The following is a 19,827-nucleotide window of genomic DNA, read 5'->3' as shown; positions in this document are numbered from 1 at the left end:
GCCCATTAAGACCCAGTAGGGAGAAGTCCGCTCAGAGATATAGAGCTCATGTGGATGAAATCTTGGTGCCTGATTCTGATTTGCAAATGTAAATCTCTCTTGTGCCTGCTCCAACACTATCTGCATCTCTACCTCCCTCTGCCCTGAGAAGAGTATGACCTGTTTTACTGGGGAACCAAGGTCCAGCTCATGTCTTTACTGGATGTTACAGACCTCAGACAGCAGTGCCAGATAGATTGCACTATGATAAGGTATTAGGAAACTGAGGCCACTTGGGGGGAGGTTTCTTTTCTCGCCACACCTCAAGACAGGTGCTCAATAAATATTTTTGGATAAATGAGTGAGCAAATGAATGAAATAACACAGTGAATTTGAAAAGCCATTGTTCTATATTAGAAGAATGGCCACAGTTTTCCCCATTCTTGCATGCAGACTCTGCCCTGTGAGGCTGGGCTTGGCCTTGTGACTAACTTTGGGCAATGACAAAATTTTCACAGCAAATGCGATGCAAGCAGAGACTTCTACAGGGATGCTTGCCCTTTCTTGGTGCTCTTAGAAACCCGTCACTGCCATCATGTGAAGCAGCCTGGATCATCCTTTTGGATGATGAAACACACATGCTCCAGACACTCCCTCCTTCCAGCTGACAGTCAGCCAACCTCTGGAGGCCGACTCAACTAGCTGACCAGCATTTGGCCACAGATGCCTGATTGAGCCCAGCTGAAACCATCAGAAGGCAGGGCCAGCCCACCCCACCCCACCCAGCTCAAATTGTTGACCTTCAGAGTCTTGAGCTAAATAGATGGATGTATCTTTTAGTTTAAATTTTTATTTTTTGAGAGTATGCATATGTGTGCCATGTACAAGCAGGAGAGGGGCGGAGGGAGAGAATCTTAAGCTCCATGCTTAGCACAGAGCCCGATTCAGGCTCCGTCTCATAATCATGACCTGGGCTGGAATCAAGAGTTAGACATTCAACCGACTGAGCCAACCAGGTGCTCCTAAATGGATGTATCTTAAGCCACTAAATTTTGGGGGGTAGTTTTCTAGGCAGCAAAAATGATACAGGTAGCTCCTTTCACAGGCATGTTTGTTAAATATATGGCACAGAGTGTAGGTACTCAGCAAACTGCTGTTACTTTTCCCTCCTGATTAATGAAAATAATTATACTAATGATATTATTTAACGACCTCTATGTCAGTGAAGCTAAATGCTTCACAGATACTTCTTCCATCCTCAAAATAACCCTGGATAAGTGGAATATTATCATCTCCTTTTTTAGGTGTGAAAACTGAATTAGACGGAGGTAAATGAATGCAGAGCAAGTAGCAAAGCTGGTAACTGGACTCCGGTCACCTGGCCCCCAAACTCGGCTCCCAAGCACTACAATACCCTGCTTCTTACTAAAGGAGGAAAGGAAGGTTCCATTCTACCCCTTCCCACCTGCGGCCCCCACTCCTGAAGTGTTCTTCCTGCTTTGCTTTTGTTTGTGCACATCCTACTCTTTGAGGTCCAGGTGCGGCTCCTCCTCCAGGAAGTCTTCCCTGACCTCTCCAAGTCACCATGGCTCCGCCCTTTTTCTCCTTGGCAGCTGGGACTCTGATCCCTTCCAGTGGCAGAGGGGAAAGCTCCAGGAAGCCCTGCTGATCCTGGGCTGATGTGACCGGGATGGGGTTCGTTCACCAGGAGAGCCTTAGGGGAGGGTACTTTGTGGGGCCCAAGGTGACTGCAGTAGCTGCATACAAGGAGATGGGGCTCCCCAATCTGATTCTGCCGTCCCTTTCCTTCCAGCCACCCTCTTAAACATCTGGTTTAACTTTTGGTGTCTTTGTGGGGCTTTCTCGTCCTCTCTCAACCCCTAATATGCTCTGTGCTTCTTTCTTGGCCAATCTTCCTTTGCTTCCCCCTGACTCTTAAACCTTCCCCAAATGCCTACAGAACACCCAGTATCTTTCAAGGACAGTCCTTTCCAGCCAAAAAGGACTTGTCCTTTCTCTACCCACACATGGCTTTTCCCGAAGGATAATGCTACTCTTGTGGGCTTTGACTCTGCTGCTTCTCCCATCAGGGACACGAGGCGGAGCTGACAGTCTCCTCTCCCTGCAGCAGCGCCCCTTCTCCACCCCAACCCTCCATCCCGGTACAGAAACCTCCCCTCCTTAGGCCTCAGCCATCAGACCCCACTTAAGCGCTGCCCGCTTTGTGCTTCTCACCCAAGTGCTTCCCAGGCAGTCCTCTGCCACCCTCCCGCCGCTGCCATCCCACTGGGCAGCTCCTCAGATGATGAATGGCCCCACCTGCACTGGGACCTCAGCCACGGGGAGGGCCACCTGTACTGCGCTTCAGTCACTCACACCCGGGGACCCTGGCTCTCAGTGCCTGGAACTGTTGTCCCCTGAGATCTTCCCCTCCTCTGCCCTACGTTCCCCCAACCACCTGTCATCTTGATTACTCATTCTCTCACTTCCCGAATGCCTGCTCATCAATCTGACACCTCTGGAACAAGAACCCCCCCTTTTTTTTTTCCTTTCCTCCCCTACCTTCATTTCCCTCCCAGTCTCTCCACATTCCTGAAAGGCTGCACCCACGTTCCTTCAACTATCCCCTTGCCAGCACCTTCCAGTCTTTCGCTCCTTATTCCTTCCGCCTTTGACACCCCGTGAGCCCCACCTCTGCAGCTGATTCGCCTTCTCCACACCCTCTCCCGGGATACTGGGCACACCCAGGAAAAATCATGGCACGGGGCACATGAGACCCTCCACAGACTCCTGGTTTTCAACCTCAGCTGGGCCCCTGCACACCGCCCTCCACGCTAGGCCTTCTGGTGTGCCTCTGAGCCACCCCCCTCCGCGGGGTTTCTATACCTTCTCTACTCTCGAATACAAGCAGAGCCCTCATGCTTGACTTGCAAGACAGCCTGCAAACTCCTTCCTCTTGGACAAACCTCCATCCTACCCTTGAAGTCCAGGGCCAGCCCACTGGCCTTGGACCCCATCCTCTCCTGTCCTTGCTCTTTCCCCACCCAAGAGTGTTGCTTCATTCTCTCCCCATATGAGCCCTCTTTCTCTACGGACTTCCTCCTCTCAGCCTCAGACACGCTCCCATATTGCTTCCCTTAAAAAGCAAATCAGAATACACATGTTCTCTCAACATCTCCCCCCTCTTGGTAGCCAGCTTCTTTTTCTTTCCATCCCTTCATAGCAAACTGAGGGGGAAAGGAGTTTACACTTGCTCCTGGTCTTCACTTGCCTCCCTGGATGAAGCCCTCTACCCACCATATCCTCCTGGACATATCATGACCACCTAGCTGTGAGGGCTGAAACGCTCCTATAGCATCAACCGTCCTCATTCTTCACAGGTAGGTACCAGCTCAAACCTTGCCACTCTAGAACCCCCCCCTCTTCCCCCAGAGGAGCCAAGAAGGTAAATCCCGGCTCAGTCCCCTTTATGATCATCACTTAAAAGGCTTTAATTTTCCACGGATTCAATCATTTCTTTCTTTAATATATATTTGTTAAACACCTATAACGCCCCAGGCAAATATGACTGAGTGACTTCTGAGCAGCTCAGGATATTCTGAGGAGCTAAAGATACTGCAGAGACATAAATGTGTTCTGTAGCTCAGTTCTACAAGAATTAAGACCAGCAAGGCCTTTTTCCTGCAGAAAAAAAAATGTTATGAAATTTTCCTTCTAAGCGTGTCCTTCACCCAAGTCAACCTCCACTCCCACACGTGTTCCTGCATTTAATAGTGTATTTTTGAGCAAGAAAAAAAAAAATAAAGCTGTTCTGGTGATTGATTTAGAGGGCCCGGCTCTGCTGAAATTCCCAGTATATTAACACAGTGCTAACCTCAAGGACTCCACTAACGCTCTATGCTGGCAGACTAATGCACAGCGATGAACAGATTTCAGAAAAAGCAGCGGGGACAAAGGCTGTGTGGTGACAATGGAGTTAGTTGGAAAAAATCAAATAGAAGAACCCATTTATGCCCATAATACATTCTGAACACAACTCCTTAGGAAATTTCTTGAAATAGGCCAGCATGTCCACAAGCTGCCCTGATCTAAACACCACTCAGACGTCCCCACTCCATGCCACCAACCATATCCTAGTCCTGGAGCCTCGTTTCCTATGTTCCTTATCACATTCTCAGCCAGGGGTTGGTACCACCCTCCTCCAGGGCACAGGGAAATGCACGGAGGTGTTCGGGTCCACACTGATGCTACTGCTGGTTGATCAGAGTCCAGCGAGGCTGAATGTCCTGCACGGTCAATGGGAGAAAGCTCTCTTGCCTGAAGGTTGAGTCGAAAGGGAAGGCAGGCTGCCTCTGTGTGCCAGCAAGCATGGTGGCAGGGGAGGCCTTGATGGCCGGGCTCTCCTTCCCCACTCCTGCCCAACCTGCACCCACAACAACTGGACCTCATCAAGAAAAAGGCCCTGGATCTGGCTTCCATTTCAGTGGGGGTGCGTATATCTCTCAAGCTCCTGTCTGTAGGTCCCCACAAAAAGATAGTGGGTCTAAAAAGCGATACTGAGCCTGCCAGATCTTGACTATTAGTAACTTGTATTACTAACAAAAACAGCAACTGCTATATAGTGACTGCGGATTTACAGTATACCAGGCGTCGGGCTGAGAGCCTTATGTATTTCTCCACCTAATCCTCACAAAACCTCTATCAGATGGATGTCTGTAACTCCATTTTACAGAAGAATCAGGCTTCGGGTGAAGGCTGGTAAGTGGCAAAGCCAGTGCGCTGGGCAGGCTGCTAGGAGGTCTTTGTTAGGAAGACTACCTTCAATTACCCAAAAATCCAACTTTATGAACCGAGTCATTTACTAAGTGGAGGCGTGCTGAGTGCCTGCTCTGTGCCAGGCAGTGTGCTAGGCTCAAGGGATTCACTAGAGGGACAAGCAAGTGCCTGCCCTCAAGGAGCTTGTGATCTAGTGGTAGAGCATAAGTCTGTTTTACAAGGAGACAAACTGACGACTAAGCGCCCACTGTGATTAGGATCACATGCGTCCAGATACTACAGGAGCTGTGAAGCAATCAGATGGTTGCCGAGATTTGAGAGTAACTAGTGAGAACACCTAGGATAGGGTGGTCTGGGGAAATGGACTTTGGCTGAGATCTGAAGGGTAAGAACGGGGGAGAAGTGGATTGACGCTTTGCTCCTGGAATGCTGAGACTAGATGTCTTCCAATGGGGAGGAAGGGGGAACCCCAAAGGCAGGAGGCACATGTAGGGAGTCCTCATGAGTCAAGAGAGGGCTATAACCCACCTGCATTCTGGGTCAGAGCCCAGGGTGGATGGGGAAGGGCAGTGCCAGCTGGCTAGTGTTTGCCAATCGCCTTCAGCCTAGTCTCAGGAACCTGCCATAAGTCCCTTCAGGGAGGAAACTGCAAATCAGACTCCCTTTTCCTTTAGATCCTAAGAAGAAGAGCAGGCCTGGTGGTAGGTTAAAACCTCCCACCCCTATAGGGTCATGGCAGCCTTTATTCGTCCTGCAAGGACACTCTGAACCCCTCCAAGGGGCAGCACCAAACTGTGGCGGCTTCTTGTCCTGTCTGCCCAGAGAACTCCCTGAGAGCAGAGGCCACAGTTGATGAAAGTAGGGAAGCAGTCCTCAGGCATGGCTCTGGGCATCGGCTTGGCATCTGTGCCAATAAATGCCACCAGCTGGGAATCCCATGACCCTGAACAAGTTACATTACTGCCTGGAGGCTGGTTTTCTCCACTGTACAAATGGGTAACCGCAGAAGCTACTTCCCAGGGCTGCTGAGGGCGTTAGCTGAGATTATGCACACAGAGCATTTAGAAAGATGCCAAGGAGCAGTAAACAAAGGTAAGCTGTTGTCAGTATTATCTCTAGGCAGACTAGCGAGTTCTCAAAAGTGTGGGGACACTGCCCTAATTAGAATAGGAAACCCACCTTACTGAGCAGGGTCCTGTGCCAGGCTTGGAGTGAGGCACATATGGGTGTGCTCCTTCATTTAAATTTGGCATCCGCCCCATTTGACGGATCAGGAAGCTGACTCAAGGGGTTGGGGGGCGGTGAAGGGATTTGTCAGCACAGAGCCAGGTCCAAGGTGGGATCTAAGTTCAGCGGCTCTGATGCTGGTTCAGCGACCTGTCCCCAAGCTAGAAGCCTAAGAAGCAAAGCTCTCCAAAGGCTGGAGAGTGGAGGGGGGGGAGGTTCAGCCTCTCTGTGGGAGCTTTAATAAAGTCATGCAAAACTCGCTGTTTACCACTCTAACTGTGGAGTCTGGACATGAAGTGAAGAACATATCACATGGAATGAATAACAAATCAAGCGGCTCCTTTTTTTGTTTGTTTTAGCACCGGAGCTTAGGAGCACTGCAGAGTTCACCATCCCTCTGTGTGGCGTCAACATCTGTGCGCCAACATCCCCGGCGGTGCCCCACTGTGTGCCCGCACCCCCACCTTGAGCTGATGCTTCGGGCTCCGAGTGCAACCGCCAAAAGGGAAACGGAGATGGGTGGTTTCTGAAAGCAGGTGCCAAACCGGCTGCGCTCCCCCACCCAGCGTGGGGACAAGCTCCAGGCTGATAGCCCCTGGACCCACCTAAGGTTATCTGCGACGGAGCCTTGTGATGGGTCTGTGCCCCGGGGAAGCATCTAGAGCCCAAGAGAGGCAGTACCAGGAAAGAAAGCAGCACCGGTGGTCAGCATGCCCTTCCCAGGTTCAAGCCTCTTCCTCTGCCCCGGGAGAGGTGTGATATAATTGCACCTACCATAGTGTTCTGGGCCCTAGGGGCCTGCATCTACCACTCCCTGTGGTGGGGACTTGGGTACATCTTTATGTCTTTGAGCCAACATCTTTGAAGAGGGGATAAGGTGGCAATGGGGCTTTAAGATGAAATGACACCTGGAAGGTATCTAGGGAGACTAATACATAGCAATCACATATATATGACGTGTCTTTTATATAGAAATACATCTATATAAATACAATGTGTATTAATCAAACTAGTAACATAACCTCCTATAGTTAAGTAGTTTTTACTGTGAACTAGGTTTCAAGTTAGATATTCCAGGTAAAGAGAAATTAAGTATCCTGTCCCAGGTGACACAACTTCTAAGTGCAGAGTCAGGATTCACCCTCAAGTAGCCCCCACACGGCCCAGGACCGGCTAGTTACTGTCCTTTAGTAGGGCCGTATGGAAGAAATGAGCTCGCAGGCTGGATTGAAAACCATGCACTCACTCCTCACTGAGGAGCAGACAGAGTGCAGTGAGTTCTTGAGCTCCGGGACGCAGGAAGGATACATTAGACACCAGGTCTCCATGGATGCTTCTAGGGCTGTAAGGATGAAGGGAGCCACTCCAGCCCTGGGGGTTCGGGGTCGGGTGGGGTGGCTGGGATGACTGCAGATGCCAGCCCTCCCCATCCCAGCCTTGAGTGTCCCACTTTTGCACACTTGGAGAGGCCACCCTCGGGTGTGATCTAGCACCTGCAGGCATGTTCTATGCACGGGGTCAGAAGCTGTCATGCACAGGCCATCAGAGTGTCACCAGTCATTCCACCAGAAGTACCACTTACTCTGCCTCCTGTGGAAATGACGGCCCTGGAATATGAGATGCCACAGCTCAGGGGCCAATAAACCTCTGATGAGGCCCTGCATCATGCAGACCTGGAGGCGTCTGCCTAAGTTGCAAGGCTGGTTGAGGCTCCCCTCAAACTGGAACCCAGTTAGGGCACTGTGCCAACATTTGTCAGCTGGTACCTGGGCAGCAAAGCCACACACTGGGAGGTGCGCGGGGCGCACTTTGATCCTAGCAGAGCCAGGGGGTAAACTCAAGAAAGCTTTTCAAAACCTCACAGCCATTCAGTGCCAGCCATTCTGATGTACTGATAAATAAAAATCATAGAGAAGTGGAGAAACCTTCCAAAGGTCACAGAGAAGCGGCCGGTGATTTAAATTCTTGCCGCGCGAAGTAAGACTCTTCAGTTGTCTCTGAGGTGTTACTTGGGAGATCTGGGGGATGTGTGCACAGTCCATGAGAGGCCTCTAATGTCCCCCAGGAGCGTCTGCCAGGGCGGGAGACCTGGCTCCGTTACAGCCCCACATGGGAGTGGCACGTGTATATGCACGTACAGCCAAGTTAGAACTTTAAAAAATGAAGAAGAAATTCCAAAAAAATCTAAAAACGCAAAGGCACCAAAGTCCATCTAGAATTCCACACTTTTCTTTTATGAAACCTACTACCCGATCTAACGTGAAAGCTGTCTCTGGGTAAAAATAGAATACTTCTTTAAACTCTAATCTTTATATTTCTGAGTCAAAAAGCACTTCCTGAAGCACAACGTGGTGGTGTAAGTATTTCCAAAGCTTTAGAGGGAGTTAAAGATCCTTTCATCTTTCGTCTACAGCCAGGAATTCACATTCCTGTAGGAAACGCACTGTTGGGGCGCCTGGGTGGCGCAGTCGGTTAAGCGTCCGACTTCAGCCAGGTCACGATCTCGCGGTCCGTGAGTTCGAGCCCCGCGTCAGGCTCTGGGCTGATGGCTCAGAGCCTGGAGCCTGTTTCCGATTCTGTGTCTCCCTCTCTCTCTGCCCCTCCCCCGTTCATGCTCTGTCTCTCTCTGTCCCAAAAATAAATAAACATTGGAAATGCACTGTTTTCCCTGGGCCTTTTGTAGCCTAGAAGATGGAGGCAGCAAAGAACAGGAGAAGCCCCCAGACCCTGTCCTGTGCTATCCATCCTTTGACGGGCTGATGAGAAGGTGATCAGGGGCGGCAGGCTGCATCGTATGAACTGTGACGATCCCAGTGCCTGGCTTCCTGTCCGCACTGGGACCCCTCCAGATGTGGGGCCTGGGCAAAGTGCCTTTGCCACTCCCAATTCGTGGCATAAAGTGTAATGCTCCGTGCATGTTTCTTGAATGAGCAAATGAATGAATGAGTGAGTGAAGGAGTGATTGATCGAATAAATATGGAGTCTGTGGGGAGACCCTATTGTTGTATTTTTCCCAGCAGAAGAAATTTTCCAGGCTGTTACACTAATTAGGGCTAATATTCTCAGTTATTTTGAGGATAGCTTGAAATTTGCTGCTAATTTAAATAAAATGGTTACGTTTACTCATTAACCAATTAGCATGCTTCCCAGCAGCTTCACCTCACTAATTTGATTAGTTACACTATGCTTTCTCCTACCCAGAGCTGAGAACATCACAACTATATTAGAGTAAACTTTTTAAAAAACACGGAAGCAGAATCTCTCACAGGGTTTAAACGCGGATGTTGAACCCAGTCCCTCTTTCCAGCTCACCGTGTCCCCACTAGAAGTTGCTCTATGTTACCGTTCCTATCACTAGACTAAATTGGTTTTTCAAGGAAAACAAAACTTTCCAAACTATGGGGACTTCCTGAAATGCAACCTGTCTCCTATGTTTGAAGAACGAATGATCGAAGCTGGAGGAGAAACTGGAAGCCAAAATACAGGGCCCCTTCCTAGCCCTGTGTTTGTCAGTGACCTGCAGTACATACGGGCTCAGGCTAGCCTGCTCATATCATTTTCCTGTTTTCTTATTTGTCAGAGGTGGAAGTGATTTAGCAAATATATAAGTTTCTGTAGCAGAGACCGGCTTCCTGGGCACGCAGAAAACCCTAGCTTCCCACACCCTTGGTAGTTAGCTGGCAGGGCTGTGTGACTGGCTCTGGTGAATAGACGTGAGAGGAAGTAAGGTGAGGCACTTTTCATCTGAGGCATGAAAATCAGAGTTCCAAGCACACTCTTCCCCTTTGAGGGGGGGTTGTGGGTGGAACTGTGTACCTCAAAAGTTCGTATGTTGAAGTCCTAATCCCCCACCCCCCAGTATCGCAGAATGGGACCTTCTTTGGAAATAGTCATTGCAGATGTAACTAGTTAAGTCAGGATGAGGACACACGGGAGTAGGGTGGCCCCTAATCCAGTATGGCTGGCATCCTTATGACAAGGGACAGAGACCTGGGAGAACACCACACGAAGGTGGTATGCTACCACAAATAGAGTTCTTGGTAGCCAAGAACTACCAGAAGCTAGGAGAGAGGCCCAAAACAGATCCTTTCCTGGTGCCTTCAGAGGGAGCACAGCTCTGCCAACACCTTGGTCTTGGACTTCTAGCTTCCAGAACTGTGAGACGATATACTTCTGTTGTTTAAGCCACCCAGGCCGTGGTCCACTGTGATGACTGCCTTAGGAAATAATCTAGGGGAAAGGCCACGTGGTCAGACAGCGCATCCACAAGGGATGTCACTAATGGCCTGAAGAGGCACTCTGCCTTTAGCCAGCTTTGTGAACAGAGTAAGAGAAATGTCTAAAACCTGGAAATAAGGCAAAACGGGAGAGGAAACGGTCTGTCCTTTCAATATCCTACTGGGGCATGAACAAGCCCACCCAAGGGTATGCAATTTTCCAGGAGAATGTACCTGTGTTTGACTTTGTTATTTACCTTTTGACTGGTACCCAAACACTAGGAAGTTAAATGGTAACTTCCAGATTTGTCTAGTAAAGATCACACTAAAGGCTACGATTTTATTTCCCTATAGGACATTGACTGCTTTTGTATCTAATCTAGCAATCTTATTCTAACCTTCTTTTTTAGAAAATGCCTAGAGATCCTGAGCTCCTCAAATGATCTCCAGAATTGCTTAACCTTCTTACTGGCTCCCTGATTAAGGAATTAAATAAGTTTTTGTCACATGTTCATTTTGATTTTAAGAATCATGTTTTACTTTTTTGAATTGACAAAATAAACTTGTTTGATTAATGGCAATGAGGTTTGAGGATTGTTTATTACCTGACTGATACAGATTCTTTCTGGTTTTAAAACCCCAAATGGAATAAGTTAGAAATCTGAAAGAAGGAAATGAGAAAGGGAAATGACTCTCCGGATCAGCAGGATAAACTGGATCATCTTGCTGTCCTGCCTTCTTGACCTTTTTCTTCCTTCACCATTCTTGGCCGTGCTTGGCTGAAATCCAAGCCACACGGCTCAACTCTGGCCACATGTGTAATTCTTAGGAGAGAGAAGAGTTCAAGCCCCCTGGCTGTGGTGAAGACTCGAGGATTAAAAAATATAGAACAGTCTGTCTCCAGCCCTAGAATGGGGACTTAATGAGGGCAGTGACTTCCATCTGGCTCATGACTGTTTCCCAGGGCCAAGAACATGACCTGGTACATGTTGGACTCTCACTGATTTCAGAAGAAAAAAAATGTAATGAATTAAAAGGTCCTACAATTCTAGGGTGGCAGTGCCCTTAGGGATTTCTTAGCTTAAGCACCTACATGATATAGGAACCTTTCATAATGCCCCTGGAGTCCACCAGAGTTGACTTGGACACTTCTGATGATGGAGAGGTCACTGTATCATCAGAGCCAATGACTGGGAAGAGTTTCTGCATACTCAGCCAAAAATATGTGCCTTTTATAATTTTGGACATTTTCGTGTCTCTCTTAGATCTGTTCCTCTCCAGGCTAAACCATTCCCGTTTGCAAGGACACAGTCTTGAGTTTCTTTACCAATCTTGTAATAATAAGAGCCAATATCTAGTAAGCAATGACCGTGTACCAGGTTTGTTGTCTCAGTGCTTTATGTGCACTGATTGATTTAATTCTTATAATAACCCTGAAGGTAGGTACTGCTATAATCCCTATTCTAAAGGTGAGAAAATTGAGGCACGAGGAAATTTTGACACCTATTCAAGGAACCCAATTGGTAAGTGGTCTGACTGGGATTCGAACCCAGACAGTCTGGTTCTTGACCACTATATATTGCCTCATTGTTTGCTTTTCAGCATTTTCAAGCTTCCTATCAAGGAAGGAACTCCTAGCAGAGTCTAGAAAGACTGTAACTTTGGGCTGGTCTCTACTCCCCAGACAACAATGTGAGGTGCCACATCCCTCCCCTGGAGTTGTGCAGTGTACCACCTGCACAGTTGTACGTGGCAGTCTCATCTGTGCATAAGTGAACTTCCCTGGTCTCTCTGTGGCCTCTGTGGCCATGGTAACAAGAGATTTTTCCAAGAGCTGTCAGTGTGTGTGTGTGTGGGGGGGGGGGGGATGTTCCTGGAAATACATATCAAGGGTCTGATTTGGACCAAGTCTAAGAGATTCAGGCTCTGTATTTGTCCACAGTCCCCTCATGAGGTGTACCCTGACCACATACTAAGGTGATAGCCCTAAGCCTCTCCTTTTCTCCTCCCCATCCAACCCGCCCTGCCCCACCCCCCAGGAGCCAGTGAAGTTTTTAAGGGCTAGTGGATACCTTTGGGAAGGCCTGCCAGTCAGAAGCCCTGCCTTATCACCCACTGCTTATCCTGTGCACCTGCTTCTATGTCTGGTGGATGGAGGAACTCTACCAAGGACACATAGCCCATCTCCAGGATGACCCCATCCTCTTGGGCCACAGGGCAGGCCAGACTCAACAAATCCCCGCCATGGCAGGTTACCTACCACCCTGTTCTGGGAAATGTGTTTGATCTGAGGTTAGTCTCCAGCCTCCTTATCTCTGGGCACTAACAACTGTGCACCTCCTCTGTGGGCCTGGCAGGAGAAGGCAACTGGGACCCTGTGCTCCCTGTACAGCCTAGTACAGGAATGGGGAGGGGGACCCAAGTCTTTAAGACTTGCTGTATATCTCCATGAAGGAGTTGATTCATAAAGCACCGAGGGAAGGCAGCTCCCAGCCTTCCTGGCAAGCCCAGCACAAACTCACAGCTTCCCAGGCCAACTAAATTTCAGAACGAAGGAATTGAAGGTAAGTAGAGCTGGTAGAGCTGGGCCTACAGCTGGCCAGCACTGCTTCCTCATTTGCACAGAAGACAGGCCCAGATGAGACGAATCAGTGGTGCTAGGGATCAGAATCGCCATTACCTTTGGGTGTAGAGTATTGACCAAGAGGAGGAATGAGGAAAGCCCAGTGGGATGACAGGCTCAATCTGGATGCTGCCTACGTGGTTGCCTGAAAATCTGGAAATTCACTGAACACTTCAGATATATGTACTTTAGTGTACAATCATGTCTCAATAAAAGGATAAAACAAAGGCTCAGAGAGGATTAAGGTGACATTACAAATGTGTGGCAAGACCAAGCCTAGAACTCCGGATTCCCGAAGCCCCCCTTTCCATTATTCCACTGTATTTTTGCTGCCACAGAAACTCAGTGATGCTCCATTAGTCTAGGGGTAGGCTTTTACCAGGGCAGGAATCCATAGCACATGGCCCATGAGGTCAAGGAAAGTCAGTCCAGTGTGGGCTGGAGTTAGAATCTTGAAGGTATTTGTACTGAGCAAGGCTTAATAAGCAAAAGCAATAGTAATAGCATAGCACTATTGCAACATTAACATCTAATATTTATTGAGTGCTTACTATATACCATGCACTATTTAAAACATTTTTTAATGTTTATTATCTTTGAGAGAGAGCGAGAGAGCAAGCAGAGAAGGGGCACAGAGAGAGGGAGACACAGAATCTGAAGCAGGCTCCAGGCTCTGAGCTCCCAGCACAGAGCCCGATGAGGTGCTCAAACTCACAGACCGTGAGATCATGACCTGAACTGTAGTCGGCCGCCCAACCGACTGAGCCATCCAGGTGCCCCTACCAGACACTATTTTAAATACATGTATTAAATCTTTACAACAACCTTGATGGTATATACCACTATGAATCCATATTTTCCAAAAATACAATAGGCCCACCTTTAAAAACGTGCCCATTTAAAAATGTGACAACTAGAGAGCATTGAAGCTGATATTTGATTCCACACGACCTGATTCCATAATCCATGCTCTTAGCCACAACACAGACTGCCCTATATTGAACCAGCAGCAGCTAGCAGACTGGCAGCCTTTGCCCAAACTGACATCTGCTATCCCACAGAGAAAACACTCAACATTTGTCCAATGATCCAGATAAGCAACAATCCTGCAGATTTCCATGTAGACTTGTTAAAAGCAAGTTCTTTCATTGTCTCCTGGACTGCATGTATTAAAAAGCAGACAAGGAATTGACAAAAAGACAAAACTACTTGTGACCTGGCCATGTTGGCCCATACTCAAGAATAACCTGGGGGAATTTCTGAGCTGAAAACTCCAGTGTCCAACTGCATTAATGATCAGAGAAATGCAAATTAAAACCATGGTGTGATACTATACACCTGCCACAATGTCTATAAAAAGACAGGTAATACCAAGTGTTGGCAAGGATGTGGAACAACTAGATAACATGTGGTTGGCACGAGTGAAAATTGAACTAATTAATTTGGAAATCTGTTTGACAGTATATTGGGTTGGCTTGGGTTGCCACCACAAAGTATCACAGGCTGGGTGGCTAAAATAACAGAAAGTCATTTTCCCACAGTTGTGAAGGCTGGGAAGTCCAAGATCTAAGTGCTGGTGCCTTCAGGTTCCAGGGAGAACTCTCTTGCTAGCTTGTTAACCACCTTCTTGCTGTGTTGTCACATGGCAAAGACAGAAAGATGAAGAGAGAGAGAGAGAAACTTTGTAGTGTCTCTTCTTACAAGGACACTAATTCTATAAGATCAGGGATCTACCTTTATAACCTTATTTAACCTTAATTGCTTCCTTGCTCCAAATACAGTCAGGGTTAGTGATTCAACATATGAATTTGGGGGTGACACAATTCAGTCCATAGCATTCTTCCCCTGCCCCCCCCAAGTTCATTTCCTTCTCCCAAGCACAATGCATTTGTTTCACCCCAACAGCCCCTGAAATCTTAAGTCATTCCAGCATCAACTCTAGAGTCCAAATGTCATCAAAGTATCATCGAAATCAGATGGGCATGAGGCTCAAAGTGTGATTTATTCCAAGGCAAAACTTCTCTCCAGCTGAGAAACTGTGATATCAGAGAAGTTATGTGCTTCTAAAATATGGTGGCTGGGCAAACACCGGTTAGACGAGTGTGTTCCAGAAGGGGGAAATTGGAAGGAAGAGGTGATGGATCACAAATGAGTCCAAAACCCAGCAAGGCTAATTCCATTTAATCTCAAGCGTTGAGAACGATCCTCTTTGTCTTGATGCTCTTCCCTCCAGGCCCACTCGGGTGGCATCACCCTATGGCTCTGTGGAGTTGCCTGACCCTTTGGCCTTCTGGGGTGGCCCTGCCCAAGCCACTCATTGCTTTGACCCTACCCCTGAGGTCCTGGGAAGGGTCGTCCTGGACCACTGAAACCAGAGAGGTAGGCCTGCCCTTTGAGGTGACAGCCTTGCCCCTGGGTCTGTTGGTGGGTCTGGCCTTCAGAATCTTTCTTCTCTTGAGGAATAGTGCATGTTCACAGAAGAACAGCTCTATGCTCCTGCCTTGTGAAATCTAAGAAACCCATCAGCCTGCCTTCATTCTGTCCTCTCTTCAGGGGAGGCTGCCAGTGTCTCTGCTGGTATAAGCTCATCTCTATTTATGGCTTCTGCTGCTGTGATAGCCGATTGAGTCCACGAGTCCTACCATGGTCTCTTAATCAAACAGTTGTTCACACTCAGGGTTCTCTTCAGACCATGTTCTCTTCAGAACATGCCATATGGACAGGATGAGAATTTTCCAAATCTTTGAGGTTAAATGGGGTCATAAGGGTCAAGCCCTGATCTAATGGGATTAGTGTCCCTTCAAGAAGAGACACCAGAGAGCTCTCTCATTCTTTCTCTTCCTGCTGTGTGAGGACACAGAGAAGGTAACCATCAGCAAGTCAGAAAGAGCCCTCACCAGAAACCACATCAGCCAGCACTTTGATCTTGAACTTCCCAGCCACCAGAACTGTGAGAAAATAAATTCCCGTGACATTTTGTTACAGCAGCCCCAGCCGACCAATGCAGGCATTGTCTGCTAAAAGTAAACACACATCAACCCTATGATTCAGTGATTTGACTCAGGTATAAATCCAAAAGAAATGAGTCCAAATGTGCACCAAAAGACATGAACAAGGATGTTCATAGCAGCAGTATTCATGATACTCTCAAACTGGCAATTTCCCAGGTGTCCATCAGCCATAAATATATAGGCAATACTGTATATTCATAAAATGGAAAATTACACAGTAATGAAAATTACAGCTACATGTAGCAGCATGGAGGAACTTTACAAATACGATGCGGAAAGACAGAAGCCAACATGAGAAAGCATACACCCTAGGATCCTATTTATATAAAATTCAGAATCAGGCAATAATGCTCTTTTTTTTTTTTTTTAATCTAGGGGCTGGTTATGTTGGTGCATTTGCTCTGAAAACTCGCTAATCTGTACACTTACAATTGGCTACTTTCTGTACGTATGTTGCGCGTCAATAAAAAGTTTCCGTAAAAATAGTCATCTGTGAAAAATATCGCAGCATTGTAAGAATGAGGAATGAGCTGCTATACTGTGTGGTGTGGGGAGAGTGTGATCTGCTGACTTACAACTGACCAGTCAGTGATGTCACAGCAGCTTGGCCCCCATAAAGGACGAGCGGGTGGAGGTCACAGTGGACAATTGCTGTAAGTCTCAGCACACACACATCGTGATAGCCTTCAGTTGTATGTTTAGGTGGGTAACCACTCTTTTAAACACTCAGTTATAATTGCACAAATATACACATCTTCTATACCATCTTTTTAAAAAAAAATCATCGTGCCCTTCTGGAGGTAAGATAAGTAAACTCTGAAAGTGTCAGAACAGGTCAGTCTGTGGCATCCGTGGAAAAATGGCTGTCCGTTGTACTCTACTGAATAAGCCATTTCTCTTGCCTGTGTTTCAGCACCCTCTTTGGATATCTGGAGCCTAGGCTATGACTGGCTAATTTTTCCTAGGATAAGTTATTTCCCTGGTAGCTTCCCCTCATTCTCCACCAGGAGAAGGTCCTAAAAGCTAGAAAAGTTCTCCTGGCTATAGATCTTGGCTCCAGCCGTGATCTACTAAAGGGCAGAGCCCAGAGGCCATGAAATGGCACTGTGAAGAGATTCTGAGATGTCAGGGAGCTTGGGGGGACCTTGGGTTCCCGCCTGCTAGGGAAGGGCATGGCTGCCAGAGCGAGGACTGAGATTTACCCATAGTTTCCCCAATAAGGCAGGCGTTCCTCTTTAGAAATTTATCCCTTTCCTTGCTCCCCACCCCAGGGGATCCAGGCATCCCAGCATCTGCTCCCCGCCCCCCACCTCCTTCCAGGCAAGGCAGGCATGACTCTCCTCTTCTACTCATGAGCATACTCTTATTGAAGAGCCCTGGAAGCCTCTGGGCCTACAGTAGCCACAACATGACTTTAGCTATCCTTCTCCACACTGGACATACATGTGTACACCCCCAACAGGAGCCTCTCTCAGGGAACTCACCTGCGGTGTCATCCCGTGGCAGATGTACACGATGGGAACGTTCTCTGTGTCTGGACCCTGATCAAGACACAAATCGGTCTTCAGAGAGTTCTGCAGCTGGACACCAGAGGAAAGGTAGCCACACCAAGGAGAAAGGAACAGAGAAACAAATGCATTAAGTCAGGAGAAGCCAGCATTCCACTGAGACAAGTCCCATGTCCATAATCGCCCCACGGCCCCTTGAATACTCTGGAGAGCAATAACCACCAGCTTTTGCCTTGCATGAAGGTGCTGAGGGAAAACCAGCCTCCAGTGAAGGATAAGCATTTTTGTGTTGTTAAACTGTGACAGTCCAGGTAGAAATAAGAGATATTCACACATGCACAAGATGGTGCCAGGTTCTTTACCCTGTCTATTTCCATAGGGGTGGCACCACGGCTTTCAATAGTCCTTGGTTAGAAGTCTTTGCTCTGGAAGGTTGGGCAAAGTAGGCAATATGTTAGCTGCCTTCAGGCCTGAGATGTCCTCTGGGTCCTTTCTGCCTCCTGCAGATCCAACAGGGGCTGGCTTGGCCCCTATGGTGCCCAGATGATGAATCTCCAGAGTGGAGGTCAGACAGGTGGATAAGGGGTCCAGGATGGGAGTAGGGGAAGAGAGAGGTATCTCTGATCCTCACCCACAGGCACATAGCAATCAATAGAACCAGTGCCTGGGTACCATGGACCAGTGTCTTACCATGTCTGGTAAGAAAGCCAATATTCAATGTTCCTTTCTGGCATATGTCTACTTCCAGTCCTGGAGAGGACAGGTTATGGTCCACATGGCCCTGCTCACCAGCTATAGCTGAGTAGACCATGGTGGGCACCAACATGCAGTTTAGATTTTTTTTTTCAATGTTTATTTATTTTTGGGACAGAGACAGAGCATGAACGGGGGAGGGGCAGAGAGAGAGGGAGACACAGAATCGGAAACAGGCTCCAGGCTCTGAGCCATCAGCCCAGAGCCCGACGCGGGGCTCGAACTCACGGACCGCGAGATCATGACCTGGCTGAAGTCGGACGCTCAACCGACTGCGCCACCCAGGCGCCCCGCAACATGCAGTTTAGAATGAGTTAATAATTCTATTTCTTTCTCTATTCTCCACCCTTCTCCTTCTGGAATGTAACCATCTCATCATCCTCTTTCTCTGTCCTAGAACTCTAGATGAGAGAGTCAGTGTGGTCAGTGGGTGGTGGCCACAAGAATTGTGAAGCCATTTAGATTGGGTATGGGGGATCTATCGGGCCATATGTAAGCTGAGAGGTCCAATGTGGCCAAGGAAGAAATGAAGCATGAGACAGGATTAGAGAAGTTCTGCCCCTGCTATGGCTTTAGTGGCTTCCGGGCTCGGGTGCCCATGTCCAGCTGCACTTTACTTCCTGTGTCCATTACAGTTTGTGGTATCGTTAGCCACCTCAACTTGAGCTAGCTGATACATAGCTCTTGTTAGCAACCGAAGCACTCTGCTTAGAACAGAAGAGGGATGTTGGAATTCAGGGAAGACCAGGGCAATGGACCACACAGGTGGGGCATCTAGCCAAGGAGGCCAGAGACTGATGGCGGCTGAGCTTTCATGGTCTTGACAACTTGTGGCAGGAAGGCAATGGACCCAATTAGGGGTGCAAAATGCAACAACCAGAGGCATGTGTGTGCTCTGTGAATCCCCTGTTCTTGACAGGGGACAAGGAACAGAGTCAAATTCTTTTCTCTTGAGCTTCCTCTCCTCTACCAGGCAAAGGCATCTCAATCCCAAACTTGCAGTTTGGAAGTTCTGAAGAAATATAAATGTGTGCCAGCTCCCTAGGCAGAGGCTCCAGAAACATCTATGTAGCAAATCCTCGTTTATAAAAGAACTATTTGGCTTGCCTGTGTGAGGCAGCATACGTAAACACTCTCTGAACTTCTCCCACAGCCTACAGAGAGGTGGGTGTCACATCTAAAGCTGAGAACTGTAATCCATTAGTGAGACCCGCTAACAGCTGTCACAAAGCAAAAGCAAAAGGTCCATGGAGCCCTGATGTCAGACTTGGCTTTCTGCTAGGTTCTCAAAGCCATCCCCTGGGTGAGGAGGTAGGTGGTGGCTTTTGATAAAGTGCCCCCAGCTCTGTGTCATTCCTCCCCCATTAAGCAGGTGGTCTGTTGATGCTGTTGGGAGAGACAGGCTGGGATGGAGTCCTGGCTCCAGCTGTGTGGTCTTGGACAAAGAACATTTACTCCTTCTTGTCTGTTTTCTCCTCTCTAAAATAGGGATAATAATAGTGCCTACCTCACAGGGTTGTTATGAGGGTTAAATGAGACACTACCTATGAGTACATAGCATGGAGCCTGGTAAATAGCAAATGTGCAACAATTGTTAGCTACTATTATTACGGCTATAACCTTCCTGAGAGCCATTCAGGGAAACTAGCTTTTATGGCTGCATCTATGTGCCAGCTACCATGTGAAGTGCTTTCCATGTGTTATCTCCCCTAATCCTCAGGGCAATGCAGCCA

General features: G+C 48.1%; 1 protein-coding gene across 3 annotated transcripts in view; it reads right to left on the bottom strand.

The window, feature by feature from the left end:
• GALNT18 (polypeptide N-acetylgalactosaminyltransferase 18) overlaps nt 1–19,827 on the bottom strand; it is a 355,336-nt gene that overhangs the window by 30,443 nt on the left and 305,066 nt on the right. For 2 of the 3 annotated variants that reach the window (XM_040456863.1, XM_040456864.1), the window contains one exon: nt 17,318–17,413. In XM_040456863.1, the coding sequence (XP_040312797.1) occupies nt 17,318–17,413 (96 nt within the window). Of the gene's footprint in view, nt 1–12,940; nt 12,968–17,317; nt 17,414–19,827 lie in introns of those variants that run through there. The other variant, XM_040456865.1, reaches the window with a different exon arrangement.

Source organism: Herpailurus yagouaroundi, unplaced genomic scaffold, assembly GCF_014898765.1.
Source record: "Herpailurus yagouaroundi ecotype Mexico unplaced genomic scaffold, PumYag 218, whole genome shotgun sequence".
Lineage (NCBI taxonomy): Eukaryota > Metazoa > Chordata > Mammalia > Carnivora > Felidae > Herpailurus > Herpailurus yagouaroundi.
The sequence above is the reverse complement of the archived record's forward strand: the minus strand, read 5'-3'. Positions and strand labels throughout refer to the sequence as shown.